This window comes from Salmo salar, chromosome 03, assembly GCF_965601325.2.
Source record: "Salmo salar chromosome 03, fSalSal1, whole genome shotgun sequence".
In the NCBI taxonomy this organism is placed as follows: domain Eukaryota; kingdom Metazoa; phylum Chordata; class Actinopteri; order Salmoniformes; family Salmonidae; genus Salmo; species Salmo salar.
This window is the reverse complement of record NC_138293.1, coordinates 87,553,963-87,578,859: the sequence shown is the minus strand read 5'-3', so window position 1 is coordinate 87,578,859 and position 24,897 is coordinate 87,553,963. Positions and strand designations below refer to the sequence as shown.

Genomic DNA, 24,897 nt, shown 5'->3' with positions numbered 1-24,897 from the left:
TATTAATGTGAAATGAAAATAAAGTGAACATGAACATGCTAATTGAATGGTCTTTCTTTTGCCCTTCCAATTCCAAATGTAATGTCTGGCCTGTAGCTCCCTCTGGTGGCGCTTTACTAAAATCACATTCAAATCACTGTAAAACTTCAATAGACTGATTCTAATGCCCAATCAACAATACAATCATAGTTTATCAGGTGCAGTCTTCATTGTTCCAACTGTATTAAGTTATCATGCAGATATAACGTGGTTAACAGATCCATGGCTCTGCGTGGTAGTCTAGGATACAGTCTGAACACAGTTGATGTTGAAATAGCATGACTGGTGTGCATGTAAACGTTGAGCACTAATTCAATTCTCATATTAGGGATGTATTTAGGTCTGTGGATTACGTTATTTTGGTTTTTGAGTAAAGAAAATACTTGCAAAATGGGTGTCTGCTTATTCAAAAAGTTGTGTTGTATATTAACATAGGAAACACAGCAAATGGGTATCACTCTGACTTTGAAGTATTGTTCAGATGTGAATTTACATATGCATTCATGTTGAATAGCCGTAGACTAATGAACTTTGAATCACTTCGAGATTAGATCACCGTGCTGCGCATGTGCAAGTACTTCTTCAGGATCGGTGTCCCTTCCACAGGATGTTGAGCTAATGTAGGCTAATGCGATTAGCATGAGGTTGTAAGTAACAATACAATTTCCCAGGCCATAGACATATCTGATATTGGCAGAAAGCTTAAATTCTTGTAAATCTAACTGCACTGTCCAATTTACAGTAACTATTACAGTGAAAGAATACCATGCTATTGTTTGAGGAAAGTGCACAGTTTTGAACATGAAAAGTTATTAATAAACAAATTAGGCACATTTGGACAGTCTTGACACAACATTTTGAACAGAAATGCAATGGTTCATTGGATCAGTCTAAAACGTTGCACATACACTGCTGCCAAAATCTAAATTGCTGCTGGGCTGGAATAATACATTATGGCCTTTCTCTTGCATTTCAAAGATGATGGTACAAAAAATACAAAAGAAGGGTTTTTTTTTCTTTGTATTATCTTTTACCAGATCTATTGTGTTATATTATCCTACATCACCTACATTTCCATAAACTTCAACGTGTTTCCTTTCAAATGGTACCAAAAATATGCATATCCTTGCTTCAGGTCCTGAGTTACAGGCAGTTAGATTTGGATATACCATTTCAGGCGAACATTGAAAAAAAGGGGCGGATCCTGCAAGTTCCTTTCTATTCAAGAAATGTAGGCTACAGCGAGCTGGTCGTTACCACAGCCACAAAGTCATAATTATGGCTATACCTCGCCTATTTCTACAATGTATCTCTTAAAATCTGATTTTAAACCTAACCCTAACCTTTAATTAAGACCAAAAATACCAAAATACAATTTTTATGATAGGCCTATAGCCAATTTGACTTTGTTGCTGTGGTTACGCGCCTCGATACCCCAGAACAACAAGAACAATAATTATTGTTCACTCACTTTTCATGTGTGCATAGTTGATTCTTGATGAACATTTTAAAATGATTACTCTTGTCATCACAAGAACTGGTAGGTATACTTTACTGACTCATAACAACAATTTGCCACTTAACGCGCGCATGCGAGGAAAAACTATGAGTTTGAAAGATAATTAATCAGAATTGTTTGTTTTCAGAAACGTATACTGTTTTAGCACAAACAGCTCAGTATTGCTCCACTTTACAGATAGCCGGTGGATTTATTTGAAAGGGCAGCGGGCGCTTTCCATGGTGCTGAATGGCTGTTAAAATGCAGTGTTCCTTTGAAAGTATTTCATAATTCCTACAAGCAGCCAGCGAAATGTTGTCCAGCAGCGCTCAAAATTTCGCTTTTCTTCTCGCTCACCGCACACGCTCGAAAGGTGGAGTTTGTTAGTGCATTGCTTGAGAACCCCGGCTGCCTGTGGCTATTGGAAAAGGCTGCTGAAATCCCAGTCTCATCATTGGCAATGCAAAAGCAGGAGGGACCGGAACAAGGACAAGAGCGCAAGTCACCTCTGTTTCGGGAGGTAGTCTAGCAGTGTGGGTTTCGCTCTACAGAGAGAAGACGCAATTCGAACCGTTCACTCGTTGTATTGTGACATGAGAAAGGTGTCGCTAGCCATGATTTCAAAGTGCAGGTGAAACCGGAGAGGATGTTTTTTATTTCAGTCCCACTGCACAACTTCTAAAACAAAAAACTATAATTCGACTTGTTTATCGTGCGCGAGCGCTCAAATATTTCGCGCCACTCTCAAACGTCACACTTTCTCCACAACTATAAACTGTTTGGAGTGAAACAAATGTCCCGCAAAAAGGCGGGTAAGGGCAAAAACGCCAACAGCAGCCCGAAGACAGGCAGCCCGAAGACAGGCAGCCCGAAGACAGGCAGCCCGAAGACAGGCAGCCCGAAGACAGGCAGCCCCACCGGAAAACAGAAGGGGAAAACCGGGAAGAGCACTGTAGGGACGGGGAGCGTGGTGCAGGCGAACGGTATGGTTCATCCGAGCAGACCCTCACTCAGCAACAGCAGCGAGTTTTATGACATCGCATTCAAGGTAAATGCACCTGAGCATTATGATAGCCCTTATTTGTAAACAATAACATTAGGTAACTTTATTATTTCATCTCAGTATATTGCTAGTTTGTTAGGCTATTATTATTCAACAACATATATATATATATATATATATATATATTTTAGTGGCTACACATGACCGGTTGATGGGCTACAGATAATAAATGTAATGTGTGAATGTGCATCAAGCAAGTAGGCCTAGACCTAGGTTAGTCTACATGTTTGAAAGGACTAATGTAATCACCACAGTGACCTTTTGTGTTCACTTTGTCAAGCCTGGGGTGTTTTACAAGACCACAAAACACTCATTCATCAAACTGAGCTAATGCCTCTGCCATAGCTGTGTCACTAAAGACAATCAATAGCACCTCAGCAACCAATGAAGGTCACATGGGACCAAGAACCAACACATCTCATAATGTTCTCTATTTGGCAGTTTTCTGTGGAGCCGTATAGTCTTAAGGCTAATCAACAGGTTGTGATGGGTATCAATTCATCCTGTCACTGCTTCAAAGTTCTCTCTCTTCCTTACCCCATCTCTCTCTTTCTCTCTCTCTTTCTCTCTCTCTTTCTCTTCTCTCTCTTTCTCTTCTCTCTCTTTCTCTCTCTTTTTCTCTTTCTCTCTCTTCTCTCTCTCTCATTTCTTATCCTTTTCCTCTCTCTCCATTTCCCTCTCTCTCTTTCCCTTTCTGTGCCATGCCTAAATATGTTGCCAAACTCTCATCCCCCTGGCTGTCCTTCTGGTGATGTGCCTGTCTGTCTTTGAAGTGACGTTTTGATGTGATGACTTGTTTTCTGTTTTTCACATATCTCTGAGTATTGTAAATATTGTATTCCCTGCTGAGTGTCATTTCTCTACTACATATACCTCTGAATGTAGCCTATCTTTTTCCACACACATATGTCTTTTAGGAAGAGCCAACTGATTAAACAAAGGGAAGCAGTGGTTATTAGGAAGAGCCAACATGTTTTCTACCAATACCCATCCTATTGATGAGTCACTGTTAGTTAGGCTGTCTGAATGGTAGTCTATTTCTCTGATATACTCCTGTTGCTCCATTAAGAGTGAGGATATACTGAACCAAAATATAAACGCAACATGTAAAGTGTTGGTCTCATGTTTCATGAGCTGAAATAAAAGATCCCTGTTAGTGAGCATTTCACCTTTGCCAAGATAATCCGTCCACCTGACTGTTGTGGCATATCAATAAGCTGATTAAACAGCATGTTCATTACACAGGTGCACCTTGTGCTGGGGACAATATTAGGTCAGCGTTGTGAACAGTGTCCCATGGTGTCGGTGAGGTTATGGTATGGGCAGGCATAAACTACAGACAACAAGAACAATTGCATTTTATCAACGGCAATTTGAACGCACAGAGATTCAGTGACGAGATCCTGAGGCCCATTGTTGTACCATTCATCTGCCGCCATCACCTCATATTTCAGCTTGATAATGCATGGCCCCATGTCAAATGAATCTGTACACAATTCCTGGAAGACTGAAACTGTCCCAGTTCTTCCATGGCCTGCATACTCATCAGACATGTCACCCATTGAGCATGTTTGGGATGCTCTGGATCAATATGTACGACAGCGTGTTTCAGTTCCTACCAATATCCAGCAATTTTGCACAGCCATTGAAGAGGAGTGAGACAACATTTCACAGGCCACAATCAACAGCCTGATCAACTCTATGCGAAGGAGAAGTGTCGCGCTGCACGAGGCAAATGGTGGTTACACCAGATACTGACTGGTTTTCTGATCCACGCCCCTACCTTTTTTTAAGGTATCTGTGACCAACAGATACATATCTGTATTCCCAGTCATGTGAAATCCATAGATTAGGGCCTAATGAAATGTATTTCAATTGACTGATTTCCTTATATGAACTGTAACTCATTGAAATCGTTGCGTTTTAATATTTTTGTTCAGTTTTGAAGGAGCGTGCAATTGGCATGCTGACTGCAGGAATGTCCAACCGGCCTCACAACCCTTCATTGTTTTAGCCAGTTAGAAATGTGGCAGCTCTTGAAAAGGATAGGCCTAGAGCAACAACCCAACCCCTGGAGAGAGTTGCAGATTTACAAAATGCGGAGGCTGTCATTCAATTTGGCACCCTTGAGACTATTACCCAGAAATACTTGCACAGTGGAGCTCATTTGTAGCATTTCATACATTGCTCACCTCAGTTGAGCTCACAAGCATTATGCCAACTGTAGGCTGTTAATTACATCATTCAAGCCCAAAACCGAGAGAGCCTTAAAGGATCACTTCACTTAAACTGTATTTAGATATTTTGTTCATTATTCCACTGTTAATACATTCCCAAAACAATGTGCATGTCACAAGATAGTTTTTGCTCTGTACTGAAAGTGCTCTATGATGAAGATGCGTTCAGTTTGAATGAAATATCAGTTGAAACAACGGCTAAAACCAGTGGGGAAAAAACTCCTAACACCAATGTTCTTCCTTCGAATCACTGACTCAAACATCAGAAGTTCGTTTGCTATGTGCTGAGGGAAACTCTTAACATAGACACTGAGAGCGAAACCACAGCGTTTTCCAATCAGTTTACTGGGCCCCGAATGAGATGAAGCCTGCACCCTACAAAAGGGTTTGATTTGCGGAGCACCATTGGATCCGCTGTTGTATTTCAGCATATGAGGAGTGTGCAGGGGCTGGCGGCCTGGGAGAGCCTGGTTTATTACAGCTGATCTGTGCTGAGGCAGCGGCCATATGTCGCTCACCGTACACTCTGTAGAGCAGCACATAGTCTGGGTGATGATTAACAGAGGAAAAACAGGGCACTTCACTTCCTGCTCTATTCACTCTGCCTGGGTCTGTTTAAAATACTGCTGTTTTAAAGAGGGAGACAGAGAGGATGAAAGAACAGAGGAGGAGATGAGAGGGGTAGATAAGGATAAGAGAGGATGTGGGACAGGAGAGAAGATTAGAAGAATGAAGATGCCACTGAGATTTTATCAACCTGACCTGACCTGGCTAGACCTCTACTGCATCTCTCCCTCCATCACCCCTCCACCATCCATCCTTTCCTCCTCCCCTCCTGGGATGACATGATAATCCTTCAGACTGAGGCCCCGGGCCCCTGTGGTCCCCCAGCTAACATGATTACACTAAACACATCAACTCTATAACGTCATCAGGCCCCGGAAAGAGAGGAATGTGTGCAGCAGGACCCTCACTCATGCACACACACACACACACAGGCCACACACACCAGGCACAGAATTCAGTATTGCTATCTGACCCAAATTAAGAGGAGAAGCTAATTTCCAGATGCCCAGTCACACTCTCTACTGGCCAAACACCAACATGTCGAGACAGAGAGTTTAATGAGAATCTGATAATAATTCTGAACAAAACAAATGACCAGAGGTGCAATAATGTCTTGGTGACTTCCTTATGGCCACTTGTGTTCCTGATGTCTACTTGTGTTATGTGACTTTGGGTCGGCCTCTTAAGTGAATGGAGTTATCGTGGTTGTCTGGCTGGAGGTCTGATATCTCCTGTAGTGAACATCGGCATTGTGTACAGCAGTGATTCTTAACTAACCTGGAGTATGGCTGGAACAACATGGCTGGAACAACGCGCTAGAACACACCAATATGTTGTGATCAGGGACGTGATGAGGGAGGAGATTGGGGGTTGTGCTGAAAGACTATTGGACTGTTTTGTCTCTCTGGGGAAGTGCGCTGGAACCTGTTATGTTCAGTTTGTCCTTGTTACACTGAGACAAAGGGAATGTTCACTTACTGTTTGACCTTCCTTTGTGCAGCTTTGTGGGATGTGTGTTAAAACCCCTTTCATTCAGTTTGTCCCTCTTGCTGTGCTGTAGGTGATGCTGGTGGGAGACTCCGGGGTGGGGAAGACCTGTCTGCTGGTGCGCTTCAAAGATGGAGCCTTCCTGGCAGGAAGCTTCATCTCTACTGTGGGCATCGACTTCAGGGTGAGTGGGGATGGATAATACATGGACACGCACACACACATTTCTATAAAAAGGGTAACATTCAATCAATGTGCTTCATACCTCATATTTGTATCTAAAATGGGTCCATTCCTGGCTGAACTTTTTAATAGATTGTTTCCAGAACAGATCTTTTCCTGTGTCTTTAAGCCCTCTGGCTGGAAGTGTTTCCTCTGTGGATACCCGTCTCTCTGGAAGACATATCGATTCTTAAATTAGTTTGACATGCTTTCATTTAGGAACCGTCCCCTGCTGATTGGCATCTCCTCTCCTGTGCCAAATTCACGGCCCCCCATGGGCAGAGAGAAATACATCTAGGAATGAATCTGGGTTCTGGAATTTAATTTCCAATGAGTATGGGGGTGGGGGGGTGTTTGTGTGTGTGTGTCAGTGGAGGCTGCTGAGGGGAGGAAGGCTAATAATAATGGCTGGAATGGAGCGATATGTTTGAAGTATTTGATACCATTCCACCTATACTGTTCCAGCCATTACCACGAGCCCGTCCTCCCCAATTAAGGTGCCACCAACCTCCTGTGGTGTGTCTGTTGTATCTGTGTATCTCTTGGCGTGTATGTGTGCCTGCATTTGTGCGTGTGCGTGCACGTGTGTGTTGTTCCTGGTTGGTTTCTCCTTCATTGTATTTATGTATTGCTTCTTGATGTAATGCTACTGCACTGCTTTTGTTCATCTCTTTTCATTACGTTTAACTGCAGACTCTATAGACTCGAGGTTAGTGCAAGCTATAGCCCTTAAAGCCTTTCCTTTAGAGTGGTCACACATGCTGTAGCATTATCTGACTAGCCACAGCGGCTCTGAACTCCTAACATAAAGGCTTACTGCCTCGTTTGCTCATGTCATATTGATTGATTATTTAATTGTGTTGCTGCGCTGAGACCCTCATGATTACGTTTTCACCCTCAAGGTTCTCCCTGACTCTCCTCTGCATGGCCTCTTGGTAAACCGTTCCTCTACTGGATCTCATCCAGCTTGTAAAACCTTTGTGATTCACACCATAAAACCTTTCCATTCAATCCTATTAAATCTATTATATTTCATTGCCATTAAATTTCAAATTCTTTGTCATTATTACCCTCAAGGTTCTCCCTGGCTCCCCTCTGCATGGCCTCTTGTTACAGTACAACACTTCCTCTACAGCAGGGCTCATCAACTAGATTCATCCAGCGTGGAAAACCTTTGCGATTCACACCAAAGAAATTGAGTGAATATAACTGATATTCAAGTAATTATATTTCTATGTTTCACTATTTCTCATGAAATGGTCACAGTTGTGGCTTTTGTTGATTCTCATAATGCATGAACCTAGATATAGCAGGCATAGAACATTCATATCTCTACTGGGCCACACCATTTTTGCACCACTAGTGGTATTTTATATGTCATTTCATGCTGTAGAAACCATTCCCTCTGGCCATGTTAGTGCCTTCTCCTTATACTATCATAATGCGTTGCAGGACTTGCTAAAAGCAACCATAACTTATGTATCAGCCTCTATGTTGGCTTTAAGTATGGGATGGATGTGTGTCTACGGTCTAAGTATGTGTGTATATGCAGGAGAGAGAGAGAAGGGTATAAAATCTATCATTATCAGTAAATTATGGGAGGGTCTGCTGTGGCAGAAGGCCATCCACAGGGGGGGGGGGGGGGGATTGTTTACCTTGCTGCGATTGGCTGAAAGGGCTGGTCTGCGTCCCAAATGCCACCCTACTCCCTACACAGTACACTGCTTTTGCCCATAGGGCTCTGGTCAAAGGTAGTGCTCTATGTAGGGTAGTGCTCTATGTAGGGTATCGGGTGCCATGTCGGACACAGACCAGGAGATTGCTCTGTGCTTGATTGCTCCGGCCTCTGGAGTGCCTGGATCCCGACAGACCCCGTAAATGATTTCTCAGCCTCCCGTCAGCAGGTCATGGACAGCATCAGCAGATCATGGACAGCGGCTCTGAATGGGAGGTGTGTGTCTGGTCCCATATTGTGTGTGTGTGGGCGTAACTGACTTTAGACTTCTGCTATTGAAATGTTTTCAGTTGAGCTCCCAGAGCTGGTGAAATGGACTTCTGATGCTTTCTACACAATTTGCATTGTGTATCAGATAGCTTTTTCAGTGAGGGATATGTCTCCTTTTGTATCATAAAAACACCACACACACACACGTAGACAGACACGCGTGTACAAACGCAGACAAACAAACATGCATACACACAGACACTAATCTGTCATTTTGGTAAAGCATACTGGTGGAAATACTTTTCTTTGTAACAGTAACTTTTAAATAGACCAGGAAGACATAGCTGTACATTGCACTAGTTCAACCACATACTGACCCAAATCTGTATCAATAGGTTATGTTTCCATGACGACATCACAGCATTGAGCGGTTATATAGAGGTCTACTGAGTGGCTCAGTTCTCTTATCTTACAGAAGACCTCAGCAACAAACTTCAGAGTGAAATAATCTGCTGTTCTAGAACTTTGTAAAGACTTAAGTTGTTATAGCTCCTCTAGAAGTTCAACATCTCTGCTGTTCTGGAATGTCTTTGAGTCACATCCTTGTTCCTCCAGGAAGGGCAGGTGTAGAGAAATGCACCCAGGGACCCAGTATGTCGATGGTCATGGAGATTGTGGGCATCGTCCTGGGAGTCATAGGATTAATCACCACCATTGCAGTGTGTGCACTCCCCACCTGGATGGAGACAACCTTCATAGCAGCTAACTTTGTCACCACGGAGGAGGTCTGGGACGGCCTGTGGATGAGCTGTGTGAAAAGGAGCACGAGCCAGATTCAGTGTGAGGTCTACAACTCCATGCCAAGCTCCGCATGGAGCTCCAACCTGCAGGCCACCAGAGCCATGACCATCATGGCTATTATCCTGGGGTTTCTGGGAGTCATGGTCTCCATGGTCGGGCACAAGACCACCAACTACATTAAGGGCAAGATAACCAAGTTGATAATTATAAGAGGAATATTCTTCATCCTGGCTGGAATTCTCATCCTCATTCCTGTCTCCTGGAAGGCCAGGGCAATCCTCAGCGACGACTCCAATGAGTTGACCGGAGAGAAGAGGGAACTGGGGGGAGCACTCTACTTTGGCTGGGGGGCTGCAGCCTTTCTCCTGATTGGAGGGGCCATACTTAGCAGAACACTGTATACAATCTATCTACCTCATCCCCATATTGTTTTTATTTACTTTTCTGCTCTTTTGCATACCAGTATCTCTACTTGCACATCATCATCTGCTCATATCACTCCAGTGTTAATTTGCTAAATTGTAATTACTTCGCTACTATGGCCTATTTATTGCCTTACCTCCTCACGCCATTTGCACACACTGTACAGTATATAGACTTACATTTTCTTCTTGTGTTTGACTGTACGGTTGTTTATTCCATGTGTAACTCTGTTGTTTGTTGCACTGCTTTGCTTTATCTTGGCCAGGCCGCAGTTGTAAATGAGAACTTGTTCTCAACTAGCTTACCTGGTTAAATAAAGGTGAAATAAATAAACAAGTGGAACAGAGGTCGTGGCCATCACCACGGGGGTCATAGGATGGATAATCTCCATGGTGACCTGGGCATGTGCTTTAGGAATGTTAGACCTTCAGCAATACAGAAGGAAACTGATTTTATCCTTCTCCTCCTTCTCCATTATGCTCGGGCTGATATTTTTAGGGCTGATGTTATTCCTCTACGGATCAAAGTACACTAACTGCATCAAGAGGAATCTGTCTAAAGCCGAAGTGATTAACTTTGTCGGACTATTGTTCAACATGGCTGGTTTAGATCAGCTGATCTTTACCTTCTTTGTTGCCTTCGACTTGACACAACTTGAACCCTGACAACTTCCTGCAGAGTAATGGCCTTGTGTTTTCAGCTGAACCCATTAGGTGGGCTGCTTCAATGCTTCTAATAGGAGGGACTATACTCTGCTGCTGCTTTAAGAAGAAAATATTTAACAAAGAAAAGCAGAAGTTGACAATTGACTCTACTGTATTGACCTAAATCGTGTCCTACATGATCTTTATTTATCTTAACCTTACCACTTCTGTGTTTGTGAATCTGAGAGCAGCAAAAAGGTGTAAGCAATTAGATGATTGGTGATGGAAACGCTTCATGGTCTGTACCCACACTGGACCCTGCAGGGTAAGATTGCCCACCACTTGTTAAAACACTTGAAAGGTAGATGTAAGCATCTTGTATAGGGCTGACTGAGGGGGGATGTTTTATAGGTGGTGGAACTGACACCAAAATCAATTGCTTTTCCATTATTATGAATACTAAATGTTGTTATTAGTCAACTCCTGTGCTGTCTCCTGACTTCATTTGTTTATTGGGTGGAACTATGTTCTTCCTCATAGCTCAGGTTGTTTCTGGACAGGGACAACATGTCTCATCAAGGTGTAGCTGTAGACACTGGGGGTTTTAGTTGATCACACAGATGTATATTGAACTAGTTGTTCAGCTATGTGGGTATCAACAACTCTCTCTCTCTTCTCTCTCTCTCTTTCTCTTTCCTACCTCCCTGACACTCCTTTATTCCTCCATTATGTAACTGTTGCCTCTCTAGTGCTCCAGTTTCAGGGCTGGGTTCATGTCCAGGATGGTGCAACTCAATATTAGGAAGGTGTTCCTAATGTTTAGTATACTCAGTGTGTTCTGCCTCTTTAAGAGCAGAATGTTGATTCATGTCCAACATTCATTTAAATGTTGGTAGATTTTTGTTGTGATTATGTAAGCTTGTTTCAGCACCAATTTTCTATTGGTTTAGGAACAGGCATACGCTCCCAGGAGGGTTATGTTTTGGTTTGGTTACATAAGAGAGAGAGACACAATTAATTCACTGCATCAATCAGTGTTTTTTTTTTTTTCATTCATTTATTATATAATCTGCATACCCTGTTATTATTAAGAGGAACATACAAAAATCTGTTATTGACGAGAAAGAGGCAGTGGCTGCTGCAGCTGCCTGGCACATTTTCAAAAGGAAAGACAACATTTCAATGATTGTCGTTAGTATAATATATTTTCCTTTATGAAATAGGTTATCAAACTACTCATGTGACAGCGAATGAAAAGATGAGGGGGGTGGGCTCTTCTAGTCCATATTTAGTCTCAACTGTGGTTGCTGGGGCAATGTTTTTGCAGCGAGGTTAAAACTGGTTTCTGGTTTCAAGGCCTTGTTATTACGAAGAATGCTAGATGCTTAATGTGTCCAAATTTGACCTGATTCCAGGCACTTTATGATGCGTCTCCAATTTCCACATGGTTTATTAGTCAGCAGATTGCCATTTCCACATAACATGGTGTGTGTGTTTGCATTTGTGCAAGCGAAAGTGCAATATTCCAATGAGAGAAATTGGAGGAAGCTAAGTCATTGTGTATGCATCTGAGGCTCTCCAACCAGCTCTCTCGCTCTCAGTTCGGTTAGTCTGTTTGTCTCACCAAAGCATGTCAATCAATCACTTTTGGACAGACTCAGTTGGTCCAGATGTGAACAATATGTATTAGACTGTCAGACGCTCCAGTCAGGCTCATCAACTGTTACCCACAGATACAAGCAATCAACGTTTCAACCCATCAATATCAATGTGCTGCACGCACACACACACACACTGTTCTCCTCACATTGTGATTGTTCTCATCCATCATTGTCTGAGAGTTGAAACATAGTCACGTCACTTCAGTTATTCTCCAGATTGCTCTTTGGATATTTATATATCTCATTGCTGAGAATAATATGTGTGAGGAGGAGTGGGACACAGTGTCACTGCTGTTGACTCCCCCAAAGGTACTGGTGGGGAAATGGAATCATACAGTATCTCATCAACAGCAGTATATCCCATGGCAACTCATTACAGCAGAGAGAAACTATACCGTCTTGCTGAATTTGATCAATTTGGCTTGGTCTAACTGGTATTTGTTCAGTGCAAACCAGGATATAAATAGCATGTTTTATTTTAAATACTTTAGAAGCATTTGATTTAGTTTGTCTGGTATAATGGAACCAATAAAACAGTCCTATCAGGTAAGCTAAATCAAGCGCACCTAAAATATTTCAAAGAAAACAACATATTAACTCAGTGCACCGAATACTATCAACATTAGCATTTACCCTTAAATGTCTTCAACCTGAGCGAGAGGAGTTGATAATTCCCATGACAACCAATATTCCCATGACAACCATAATGGGTCAAGGAAATGTCCCCATTGGATGCCAACCAACAGCGGTACGTCCTCTTAAAAGGCATTGAGGGAAAGGAAGGATGAGAGCATGAAAAGACACAAAAGGGAGAGGTGGAGAGCAGATTGTATAGAGCAATATCCTGTTTCTCTCCTCTTCTCCTTCTCTCCTCTTCTCCTTCCAAGCCAAATAACAACCTCTTCTGATGGGCTCTGTTTATTACTGATTTGTTGTTGAGCGTTAGAAAGACGCTCTCCCTCCCTCCCCATTTCTTTGTATAATCTACCTCCCCTCTTCTCCTGTGTAGAAGTAATCTCTCTCAATCCTACTGCTCTCACTCAAACGTACAAACGCTAGTCGGATCCTGTTGGATCCTGTTGGAAAAAAAAGAGGCAGCTTCTAACTGCATAAATCTGTCTGTGACATCTCCTGGCATTATACAGCTATGTCCCAAATGACACCCTGTTCCCTATTCAGTGCATTACCTTTCACCAGGGCCCATAGGGACACAGCCTAGATTTATGCCTTTCGGGACAAGACAAATGTTCTGTTTCATCATGTATGAAGTCGGTTGGTTAAAAGGTATGAGTGGAATTGATGGAAGCTCATGTGGATCTGAGATCAAAGCTGGGGTTCTGGGCCCGTATCCAGATAAAGCGTGCTGATCTAGGAACAGATCCCCTCCTGTCCTTGTAATCATATTCATTATGACCTAAAAGGCTAAACTGGTCCTAGAACAGCACTCCTATTCTGAGACAACCCTGGTGGTGTTTCTTGTTATGCATCCATATAGGCGTTTTGTTAGTCTTCACAGAGACCAGTGTTGTTAGTGGCGGTCCACAAGAAACGTTCCCAATCACCAAGTCCCATTGATTAGACTATTGATAGCTCTGTTCTTGTTCTCATTCAGGTCCTGCTGGGTATGTCAAAAGCTTGACCTCTCTTGTCCTGACACTGTTACCATATGTCGCAACACTGTCATGTCCAGTGTCCTAAGTCATTTGTTATTGTCTCTCCTTGGTTGAGTGCATGAATGTCTTTCTATTGACAGGTGTTATTGTATTTATGTACACCTGTGTGTGAGTGAGTGAGTGAGTGAGTGTGTGCGTGTCTGTCGATGCCTGCATGTGTGTGTGTGCATCACCATCTCTGATTAGAATGCAGGGCCACTGTTGACCTCGGTGGCTGTCATCCCTTCCCCTGATCCCAGCCTTTCTGAACTTGTGTGTAATAGTTCAGTCTATATCGACATGCGTGGCACTTCTAATGAGCTGTGGTCTGTCTGTGGTGACAGGTCATACATTTACATGTCAGTCATTTAGCAACTGCTCTTAAATGCAAGTAAAACTAAATGCATGCTCTTCAACCGATCGCTGCCCGCCCATCTAGCATCACTACTCTGGACGGTTCTGACTTAATATGTGGGCAACTATAAATACCTAGGTGTCTGGTTAGACTGTAAACTCTCCTTCCAGACTCACATTAAGTATCTCCAATCCAAAATTAAATCTAAAATTGGCTTCCTATTTCACAACAAAGCATCCTTCACTCATGCTGCCAAACACACCCTCGTGAAACTGACTATCCTACCGATCCTTGACTTTGGCGATGTCATTTACGAAATAGCCTCCAACACTCTACTCAGCAAATTGGATGCAATCTATCACAGTGCCATGCGTTTTGTCACCAAAGCCCCATATACTACCCTCCACTGTGACCTGTATGCTCTCGTTGGCTGGCCCTCGCTTCATACTCATCGCCAAACCCACTGGCTCCAGATCATCTATAAGTCTTTGCTAGGTAACGCCCCGCCTTATCTCCGCTCACTGGTCACCATAGCAGCACGTGCTCCAGCAGGTATATTTCACTGGTCACCCCCAAAGCCAACTCTGCCTTTGGCCGCCTTTCCTTCCAGTTATCTGCTGCTAGTGACTGGAACAAATTGCAAAAATCACTGAAGCTGGAGACTTATATCTCGCTCACTAACTGTAAGCGTCAGCTGTCAGAGCAGCTTACATAGCCCATCTGTAAATAGCCCACCCAACTTCCTCATCCCCATATTGTTATTTTTATTTTTTTGCTCCTTTGCACCCCAGTATCTCTACTTGCACATTCATCTTCTGCACATCTATCACTCCAGTGTTGTAATTGCTAAGTTGTAATTATTTCACCACTATGGCCTATTTATTGCCTTACCTCCCTAATCTTACTTCATTTGCACACACACTGTATATAGACCTTTCTATTGTGTTATTGACTGTACGTTTGTTTATTCCATGTGTAACTCTGTGTTGTTTGTGTCGCACTGCTTTGCTTTATCTTGGCCAGGTCGCAGTTGTAAATGAGAACTTGTTCTCAACTGTCCTACCTGGTGAAATAAAATAAATAAAGACACTTTTATCCGGAGCCACTTACAGTTAGTGTATTCATCTTAAAATAGCTAGGTGAGACAACCACATATCACAATGGTAGTAAGTACATTTTTCCTCAAAGACGTTATCGGCAAGTTACCAATAGGATAACTATTGCCCTCCCCATCTCTCCCTTGGGGATAGATTACCTGGATCGTGTTCATTAGGGCATACAATGGAAAATGTTTTGTAGTGGGAAAATGAAAACAATGTTCTTATTGGACAAGTCTGGGTAGTCCCTCTCTGTTTCAATCCGTTTACATCTGTTTGGACCGACTGGACGCAACCCTGATGGCTGACATCAATGCCATAATCCTCCTGGCATTGGCTCCTCCATCTTGGACAAGGAGGCTATAAGTGATACGTCTAGCTGCTTGTCCTTAGACTACCCCATATATAGGTCAATCTATGGCCCTGAGTTGTTCCTGACCACTTGGACCTGGCCAGGAACAACTCTGGGCCCTTATAGATAATGCCTCTGACCTGTTGGCCCTAACACACCCAGAAGAAAAAACACTTTTTATCCGAACAGTTGCGGGCACTACGGCACTCTAGTGTCAGCTAATTAATACTACTTTAGCGGTCCCCAAAAACTTTTAGTGCCTGCAACTGTACATTATATCTGTCAGTGGAGCTTTTATACATTGGAGGAGTCACAGAGAAGCTTTGTGTTAGTGATGGACTGTAGGGCTGGTCTTTTACAGTGATGCAAGTGTCCTGGGGATCTATGGAAAAATGGCCGCCCTACGGAGTCCAGCCATAGAGATGGATAAAGGGCACCCCCGGCTATCTTTGCCATTGATTCTTTCTGCAGTCTAAGTGAGGTATCTAGGACACCATGGCCACTCTATAGATGCTAGGTTTTGCAGTGTTTTCTGGATGTCTCAATGTTTGTTGCTGTTAGCATTGCCCGGGTCTGATTTAGTAACTTGTTGAGTGAGATACTGACTAACAGATAAAGAGAGACTGACTGACTGACTGACTGACTGACATCTGTGAGAATATCTGGTGCCTTCTGTGCAGTTTATAGGATCGGTATATCATGTTCCTGTGGTTCTTGAATGTTGCAATACTTTGCAGAATTGGAACATACTCAAGTATCAGGTGTGTTGATTACCAAGTTGCTCTTGCCATAGATCATCAGGGCTCCAGTTCCCCGGCACCTCGGGGCTTCAGAGTACGGAGTGGATGAGCAGAGGGCCTGTTGTGTAGAATCGATCTCTCCTCCCTCCTTTCTCCCCTTGTTCAGATGAGACAGAACTGAGCTCAGCACATTCTGACAGGGAAGTTGCAGCTGGTTAATACATTGGAGTGTATGTTAGGTAGCCATGGGAACCAGACCTGTCTGTGTTCTCATTCTACTCTTTACCAGGTGCAACTCCTTGTCATATGCCAAACATGTATGTTTAGGGTGTATTTTTAGGTCATTCTGCTGGAATTAATTGTGACAGGATCTGTGGAATGTTGACTTGTAGGTGAGTGCACTAGGCTAGTGTATGTGAGAGGTTTTGTGTGTCTGTCTCTATCCCCATGAGTATAAAGGCATTGCTTTGCACCTGCAGGGTCAGTCTAAATGTCACGCTCACAGTTAGCCTTCCTCTTCCTACTCCTCATCCTCTAATCTCTTACATTCTTTCCTCCTCTCCCGGGTCACTCAATCTATCACCCCCATAAACGTTCACACCACACACACACACACACACACACACACACACACACACACACACACACACACACACACACACACACACACCTACAGAAGTGTCTTCCTTATTTCCCCATTCACTTTCTAAGGACACAGTACATTTTGACCCAACAGAAGATGTCATTTCTCACCTTATTGATATGCAGTTTCGTGGAAAATAGAAAAACAGTTGTGCCATTTCACCTCGCAGCTGGATGCTTTAAAAATGAGACATTGGCCTCAGCGGGGTGGGTCAGATATGAGGAGTGAGTGTGCGTCTCTCTCTCTTTCCTCCTCGCTGTTTCTCTTTCTCTTTCTTCCTCGCTGTCTCTCTGTTTCTCTCCTCCTCCCCTCATCTTTATTTCCCTCCCCCTTCTTTCTCCCCATCCCAAAGTCACACTGAGCTGTGCCTGACCTTCAACCACTGTTCCCCTCTCCTCTCCCCCTCTCTGCACCTGTCCCCAGGCCACATCGTCTGCATGTTAACAGAGAGCGAGCGAGAGAGACCCACCCCCTCTGGCGTCCCTGCTGTATTAACCTTGATCAAAGGGTGATGTGCTGATTGTTGGATTCTTCTACTACACAAGGGCTCTGAACTCCTCTACAGTGTCTCCTTCATCACTACTTTGTGGTCTAGTGAATGTTTTAAGGTTTCTCTTTGTCTGCCTTAAAGTTATCTCGGTTATCCCAGAATTAAAGTCCTGTGTAATTGGTCAGATGCACAATTAAGTTCTGGGTGCATACTTAAGAGAAAGGAATCGCTCCACACTCTCTCTGCAAGTTGCGGGCAAGTCTATGGGCCAGATGTCCCCTTCCCTTCCGAAATTCGAAAGATGCTAACACCTGCAAAATTGTGATTTGTCCAAATAATCAGGGACAAAAAACCCAAGAACCAGAACTGATGCTGCTTGTTATCTCACGTATCATGACAGATCTACTGTACCATTTATGTTTTCGTAGTCTGTCCATTAGCCTTAACGAGACAAACCTCTTTGAGAAGATGCTATACAGTAGCTACAAGTTATGAATAACTGTTGAGCACAGTTGCGGGCACTAAAACATTTTTTTTTTTTTGTAAGAAATAGCCAGGTCACATCACTAGCTCATGCTTGCTTATGATAGATCTTAGAATGTTATAATGTCATCTTAAAGCATTATACCCAGTGACATTAAATACCTGTCAGCTTCAATGACAGTTACCGAAGTTTCTAAATGTGTTTGTGGTTGTAGAGATATGAATGCAACTGATTCTGTCTGAGTGAAAGTCTTTTAATCAGTGAACTGTACAGATGCCGAATCTTAATTTGATCATCCTGAAATGCAAACTTTTAGTGTGTTAGAGGTTTAAAAAGGCTTCTAAAGTTTATAATTTCTGCTTTAAAATGTCAGCCTTGATTTTTAATGAATTTTTATTATCAACCCCTATAAAAAAAACATTTCCATGAATTCTAATCCACAATCCAATTCACATTTCCTGTTGCTGCAGGATTATTTTCCTGCTGTGTGAAACTGGCTCAAATTAAGATACGGCATCTGTATGCAGACAGCAGCCTTCCCAGTTTAGAGAAGGAGGTGGAGTAGGTGGTGTTTATGTGGAGGACTGTGCAACAGGTTTGGGCGTGTGTCACTCAGTCTGTAGAGGTTGAGGAGAAGAGACCAAAGGGAGAAGCCAGTGAGGTGGCATGCTGTCTCATTAACTGAACCACTGAGCCAGTCTTATGGAGGGAGCAGATCACTGAGCCAGTCTTATGGAGGGAGCAGATCACTGAACCACTGAGCCAGTCTTATGGAGGGAGCAGCTGTCTAGGCTGGTCTAATCTATAGCACTGCCATGCGCGGTAATCAGAGAGCATCAGACGACAAACACACCACCACGCTCACACACGCATACTGTAAACATGCAATCGACACTCACAACACACACACACACACACACACACACACACGATACTGTAATCAACAGACACAAACTTTCTGTAATGTAGACAGACTCAAAAAACACTCAAAAGCACACACTCACAACATTATAATGAGCGCCACAGCTTCAGAACATAAACAAGAGCTCTTACATACATAGCATGTTACCTTGTCTGATTGCATCCGAACAGAAATAGATAGTCGAAAGAGAGGGTTTTCAAAGCCCAACTTGCATCTCTTCTCTTCCCTTTGGTCATCTCTCTCGTTTGGTCAGGTAGGATGTGATGGAGATGAGGTTGTTAGTTTACGCTACATGTACTCTGTGTGGGGGTAGAGTACGGTGTCCATATTAGGATAGCCTCGCTATCATCACAACTTCTAGATTGAACAAAGTTGTGCTGAGACTAGGGCTGTCTTAACATGGACACCGTAGAGGACATGGAGCCTACTCACCGGTGGAGTTGTTGTGTTTTGAAGACTGAGAAGAGTGGCTTCCTCTGAACTTTAGACAGAAAAATGCAGATCATCTACGGCTTGTTCTCTTCCTTGCAAGATTCTCCTGTCAATCAATGCAATTTATTTATAATGCCCTTTTTACATCAGAAGTTGTCATGAGGTAGCTTTAACCTCTATGGGCTAGACTCAACAGCCAGTGTAATCCCGTGGCGCGATATTCAAATACCTCAAATGCAAAAACTTCAATTTCTCAAACATATGACTATTTTACACCATTTTAAAGACAAGACTCTCGTTAATCTAACCACACTGTCCGATTTCAAAAAGGCTTTACAACGAAAGCAAAACATTAGATTATGTCAGCAGAGTACCCAGCCAGAAATAATCAGACACCCATTTTTCAAGCTAGCATATAATGTCACATAAACCCAAACCACAGCTAAATGCAGCACTAACCTTTGATCTTCATCAGATGACAACCCTAGGACATTATGTTATACAATACATGCATGTTTTGTTCAATCAAGTTCATATTTATATCAAAAACCAGCTTTTTACATTAGCATGTGACTAGCATTCCCACCGAACACTGCCGGTGAATTTACTAAATTACTCACGATAAACGTTCACAAAAAACATCATTATTTTAAGAATTATAGATACAGAACTCCTCTATGCACTCGATATGTCCGATTTTAAAATAGCTTTTCGGTGAAAGCACATTTTGCAATATTCTCAGTAGATAGCCCGGCATCACAGGGCTAGCTATTTAGACACCCAGCAAGTTTAGCACTCACCAAAGTCAGATTTACTATAAGAAAAATGTTATTACCTTTGCTGTTCTTCGTCAGAATGCACTCCCAGGACTTCTACTTCAATAACAAATGATGGTTTGGTCCCAAATAATCCATTGTTATATCCAAATAGCGGCATTTTGTTCGTGCGTTCAAGACACTATCCGAAAGGGTAAATAAGTGTGACGAGCATGGCGCATTTCGTGACACAAAATTTCTAAATATTCCATTACCGTACTTCGAAGCATGTCAACCGCTGTTTAAAATCAATTTTTATGCCATTTTTCTCGTAAAAAAGCGATAATATTCCGACCGGGAATCTGCGTTTAGGTAAAAAGAGGAAAGAAAATAAAGCACGGGGTCGACTCGTGCACGCGCCTAAGCCCATTGTCCTCTGATCGGCCACTTGCCAAACGCGATAATGTGTTTCAGCCAGAGGCTGCCTCGATATCATTCAGCTTTTTCCTGGGCTCTGAGAGCCTATGGGAGCCGTAGGAAGTGTCACGTTACAGCAAAGATCCTCAGTCTTCAATAAAAAGAGCCAAGATGAACAACAACTTGTCAGACAGGCCACTTCCTGTACAGAATCTTCTCAGGTTTTTGCCTGCCATATGAGTTCTGTTATACTCACAGACACAATTCAAACAGTTTTAGAAACTTTATGGTGTTTTCTATCCAAAGCCAATAATTATATGCATATTCTAGTTACTGGGCAGGAGTAGTAACCAGATTAAATCGGGTACGTTTTTTATCCAGCCGTGTCAATACTGCCCCCTAGCCCTAACAGGTTAACAGTAGTCCAGGCTAGTTTGAGTATCACTTTTGCTGACTATGAAGATGGATGCAGAAATTGCCTCTTCATTTGACCCTTGATATCCAAATGTAAGGAAACCATTGGACCTCGATATGCTGTGTCACCAAGCCCAGGGCTGTGTTATTGTGCTTTGGCTATAGGGCCTAGTAATGCTTCATTGGCACCTGTGGGAGATTTAGTATTGATGACGGCTCAGTAGCTAAATGGACTGCAGAGAAATGTTGAAAGCAGAAGAGAGGGACAATAACATTTCAGATTGTAGTTAGAACACACCCTAACCTTGTGTGGTGCAGATCTAGGATCTTAATTTGATCACCCTGTTGCAGGACAACTTTCCTGCAATGCAGGACATTTTTAACTTGTAGTGTATTCAAGGTTTAAAAAGGCTTCTGTTGTTGAATTTCCACTTTGTCAGACTTGATTTTTCGTTACGAAAAATGTATCAACCCCTACACAAATGTCCATAATCCACATAATAATTAACATTTCCTGTTGCTGCAGGGTTATTTTCCTGCTATAGCAAACTGGCTCAAATATTTATTTATTTTGACATTTAACCTTTATTTAACTAGACAAGTCAGTTAAGAACACATTCTTATTTACAATGACGGCCTACACCGTCCAAACTCGGACAACGCTGGGCCAATTGTGCACCACCCTATGGGACTCCCAATCACAGCCGGTTGTGATACAGCCTGGATTTGAACCAGGGTGTCTGTAGTGACGCCTATAGTGACGCCTATAGCACTGAGATGCAGTGCCTTAGACCGCTGCGCCACTCGGGAGCCCGAGTGATCCTACATCTGAACCTAAATGGGCTGTGAAGAAATATTGTGAATGGTCGATTCCATCTCTCACCCAAGCATGAGTCATAGCAAAAAATAGAGACGTTGGCTTTATACTGTACAGTATAATAGGCCTATATAATAAAAACTGCACATCAAACAAAGACCATGGCATTCACTGTGTATATGATTGATCGATTGCCTTCCTTTCTCCCTCGTCATCATCATCAGAACAATGAACTCCGTCTTGGAGATGACTAGCATCCACTTGAGTCATTACAGAAACACACACACACACACACACACACACACACACACATCTCAAGGTTGACTGAAGAGAAATGGACAAGCCGCATATGATTCCCTGTAACTGCAAAGAGTTAGTCATACAATGTAAAGAACAATACAAATCCCATTGCTCATGCCATTGTTTGTCATCCTTCAGGCAATATAGCTTGAGGTCAGAGGTCATAGCATGGGTGTTGGGAGACACTCAAAAAGGTGTAATGGGTTTGCACTCAAAGATGTCGCATAAAGCTTACACCATTATTTGATTTTTAAAAAGTGTACACAGACGTTTCGGCTTTATAGCCTTCTTCAGCGTTTAGGTACAATTTTCTTTTAATTCAAAACAGCATTTGTAAAGAACAACCGATGAGCAGCAGATGCTTCTAATCAGGGTTTCCACTCATCTGCCAATCAGGGATGTGACTTCTCTGGTCTACCTGTATTGTTGGGAGACACTGTCCAGGCATCCACACTTTCTTTCTGACCTCAAAAAATTGGGCTAACGACAAATGACACCCTATCCTTAAGTGCACTACATAAGGGTAGAGTATCTGATCAGAAGTAGTGCACTATATGGCAAATAATGGGTCATTGGAGACCCAGTCTGTGGAGGGGAGGAGGACGTGTGTGTGTGTGTGTGTGTGTGTGTGCGTGTGTGCGTGTGTGCGTGTGTGCGTGTGTGCGTGTGTGCGTGTGTGCGTGCGTGCGTGCGTGCGTGCGTGCGTGCAAGTACTCCAGCCTGCGTACCTACGTGCATGTGTGGGTGCGAGACTGCTAACGGAAATCACACATGCATCTCAGCTGTGATTCAAGGTGAAAAGTGGAATAAAAAACAACAACAAAACAAGGGCCTGTATCTGAGGAACAAAGAACCACAGCAATAAAGAAATCAGTACCCAATCTGCAACAGGTCATCAAAACGGTTTAACGCTTTCTCGTGAGTAGTACTACATTACACTACTATATTACCTGTGTGCATTATACAACACCTCACAAAGTCCCTACAAAGGCCATTACATTACACTCTGGGGCCGTTTTATTAGGTACACCCAGCTAGTACTGGTTCGAACCCCCCTTTGCTCCAGAACAACCTGAATTCTTCGGGGCATGGAAACATTGCTCAATTTCTATCAAGTGGCCAAACGTGTGCCAGGAAAACATTCCCCACCAGGATGGGGCCATGGACTCCATGATGCTCACGCCAAATCCTGACTCTGCCATCAGCATGATGCAACAGGAACTGGGATTAATCGGACCAGGCAATGTTTTTCCACTCCTCAATTATCCAGTGTTGGTGGCCCGCTTCTTGTTTTTAGCTGGTAGGAGTGGAACCCAGTGTGGTTGTCTGCAGCAATAGCCCATCTGTGACAAAGACCGACGAGTTGTGTGTTCCGAGATGCTGTTCTGCACACCACTGTTGTACTGCGCCGTTATTTGTCTGTCTGGCCCGTTAGCTTGCACGATTCTTGACATTCTCCTTCGACCTCTCATCAATGAGCTGTTTTCGGCCGCAGGATAGCCGCTGACTGAATGTTTGTTTGTCGCACCATTCTCAGTAAACCCTACACACTGTCATAAGTGAAAATCCCAGGAGGCCGGCCGTTTCTGATATACTGGAACCTGCGTGTCTGGCACCAACGATCATACCACGCTGAAAGTCACTTACAGTAGGTCACTAGTTTTTGCCCATTCTAATGTTCAATCGATTAGTAACTGAATGCTTGACTGCTTGATTTATATTGCAATCCACGGCCACATCCCTATCTTATCTATTGATCTGTCAAGAGGTCTGAATACTTTCTGAATGCACGATCGATCGTTGTTCTCACAAGCACTGATATTTAACCCTTTCTCCTAGGCTGAATCTCCTCCTACACATCTGAACAGCCAATGCATCTCTGTTGCTAGACAGAACCTTAGTGATATCTGTTCTTCCTCACTTCATCTGACCTGACCTCTACCCCAAAGTGCTCACTCCTCTTCAACTCGAGGCTGTCATTGTGATTGGTACCAGACTGTGTCTCTTCTCCTCCCTTATGGCTAGCAATAACATATCCTAACATAATGTAAACGTTATACATTACTCTCTCTCCTTCAATGACATAAGTAGATTTCATATTCTCAGAACCCAACACATTGAAATGCTTACTTACAAGCCCTTAACCAACAATGCAGTTTTATGAAAATACCTAAGAAAAAGTAAGATAAGAATAACAAATAATTAGAGCAGCAGTAAATAACAATAGCGGTGCTATATACAGGGGGTACCGGTACAGAGTCAATGTGTCTTCTTGGATATGACACTACAACCTTGGCACACCTGTATTTGGGGAGTTTCTCCCATTCTTCTCTTCAGATCCTCTCAAGCTCTGTCAGGTTGGATGGAGAGCATTGCTGTACAGCTATTTTCAGGTCTCTCCAGAGATGTTCGATCGGGTTCAAGTCCGGACTCTGGCTAGAACACTCAAGGACATTTAGAGACTTGTCCTGAAGCCACTCCTGTGTTGTCTTGGCTGTGTGCTTAGGGTCATTGTCCTGTTGGAGGTGAACCTTCGCCCCAGTCTGAGGTCCTGAGCGCTCTGGAGCAGGTTTTCATCAAGGATCTCTCTGTACTTTGCTCCATTCATCTTTCCCTCGATCCTGACTAGTCTCCAGTCCCTGCCGCTGAAAAACATCCCCACAGCATGATGGTGCCAGGTGTTCGCCAGACGTGACACTTGGCATTCAGGCCAAAGAGTTCAATCTCGGTTTCATCAGACCAGAGAATCTTATTTCTCATGGTCTGAGAGTCCTTTAGGTGCCTTTTGGTAAACTCCTAGTGGGCTGCCATGTGCCTTACTGAGGAGTGGCTTTTGTCTGGCCACTCCACCATAAAGGCCTGATTGGTGGAGTGCTGCAGAGATGATTGTCCTTCTGGAAGTTTCTCCCATCACCACAGAGAAACTCTAGAGATCTGTCA

The 24,897-nt window shown here is 43.1% G+C and overlaps 1 protein-coding gene across 2 annotated transcripts in view; it reads left to right on the top strand.

The window, feature by feature from the left end:
- The first annotated feature begins 1,454 nt into the window (after nt 1-1,454).
- Nucleotides 1,455-24,897, top strand: part of LOC106593051 (ras-related protein Rab-37) — a 125,480-nt gene continuing 102,037 nt past the window's right edge. Inside the window, exons 1-2 of one of the 2 annotated variants that reach the window (XM_045715666.2) lie at nt 1,455-2,585; nt 6,465-6,575. In XM_045715666.2, coding sequence (XP_045571622.2) covers nt 2,331-2,585; nt 6,465-6,575 — 366 coding nt within the window. In that variant the 5' untranslated portion in view covers nt 1,455-2,330. Of the gene's footprint in view, nt 2,586-6,464; nt 6,576-7,515; nt 10,907-24,897 lie in introns of those variants that run through there. The other variant, XM_082972858.1, reaches the window with a different exon arrangement.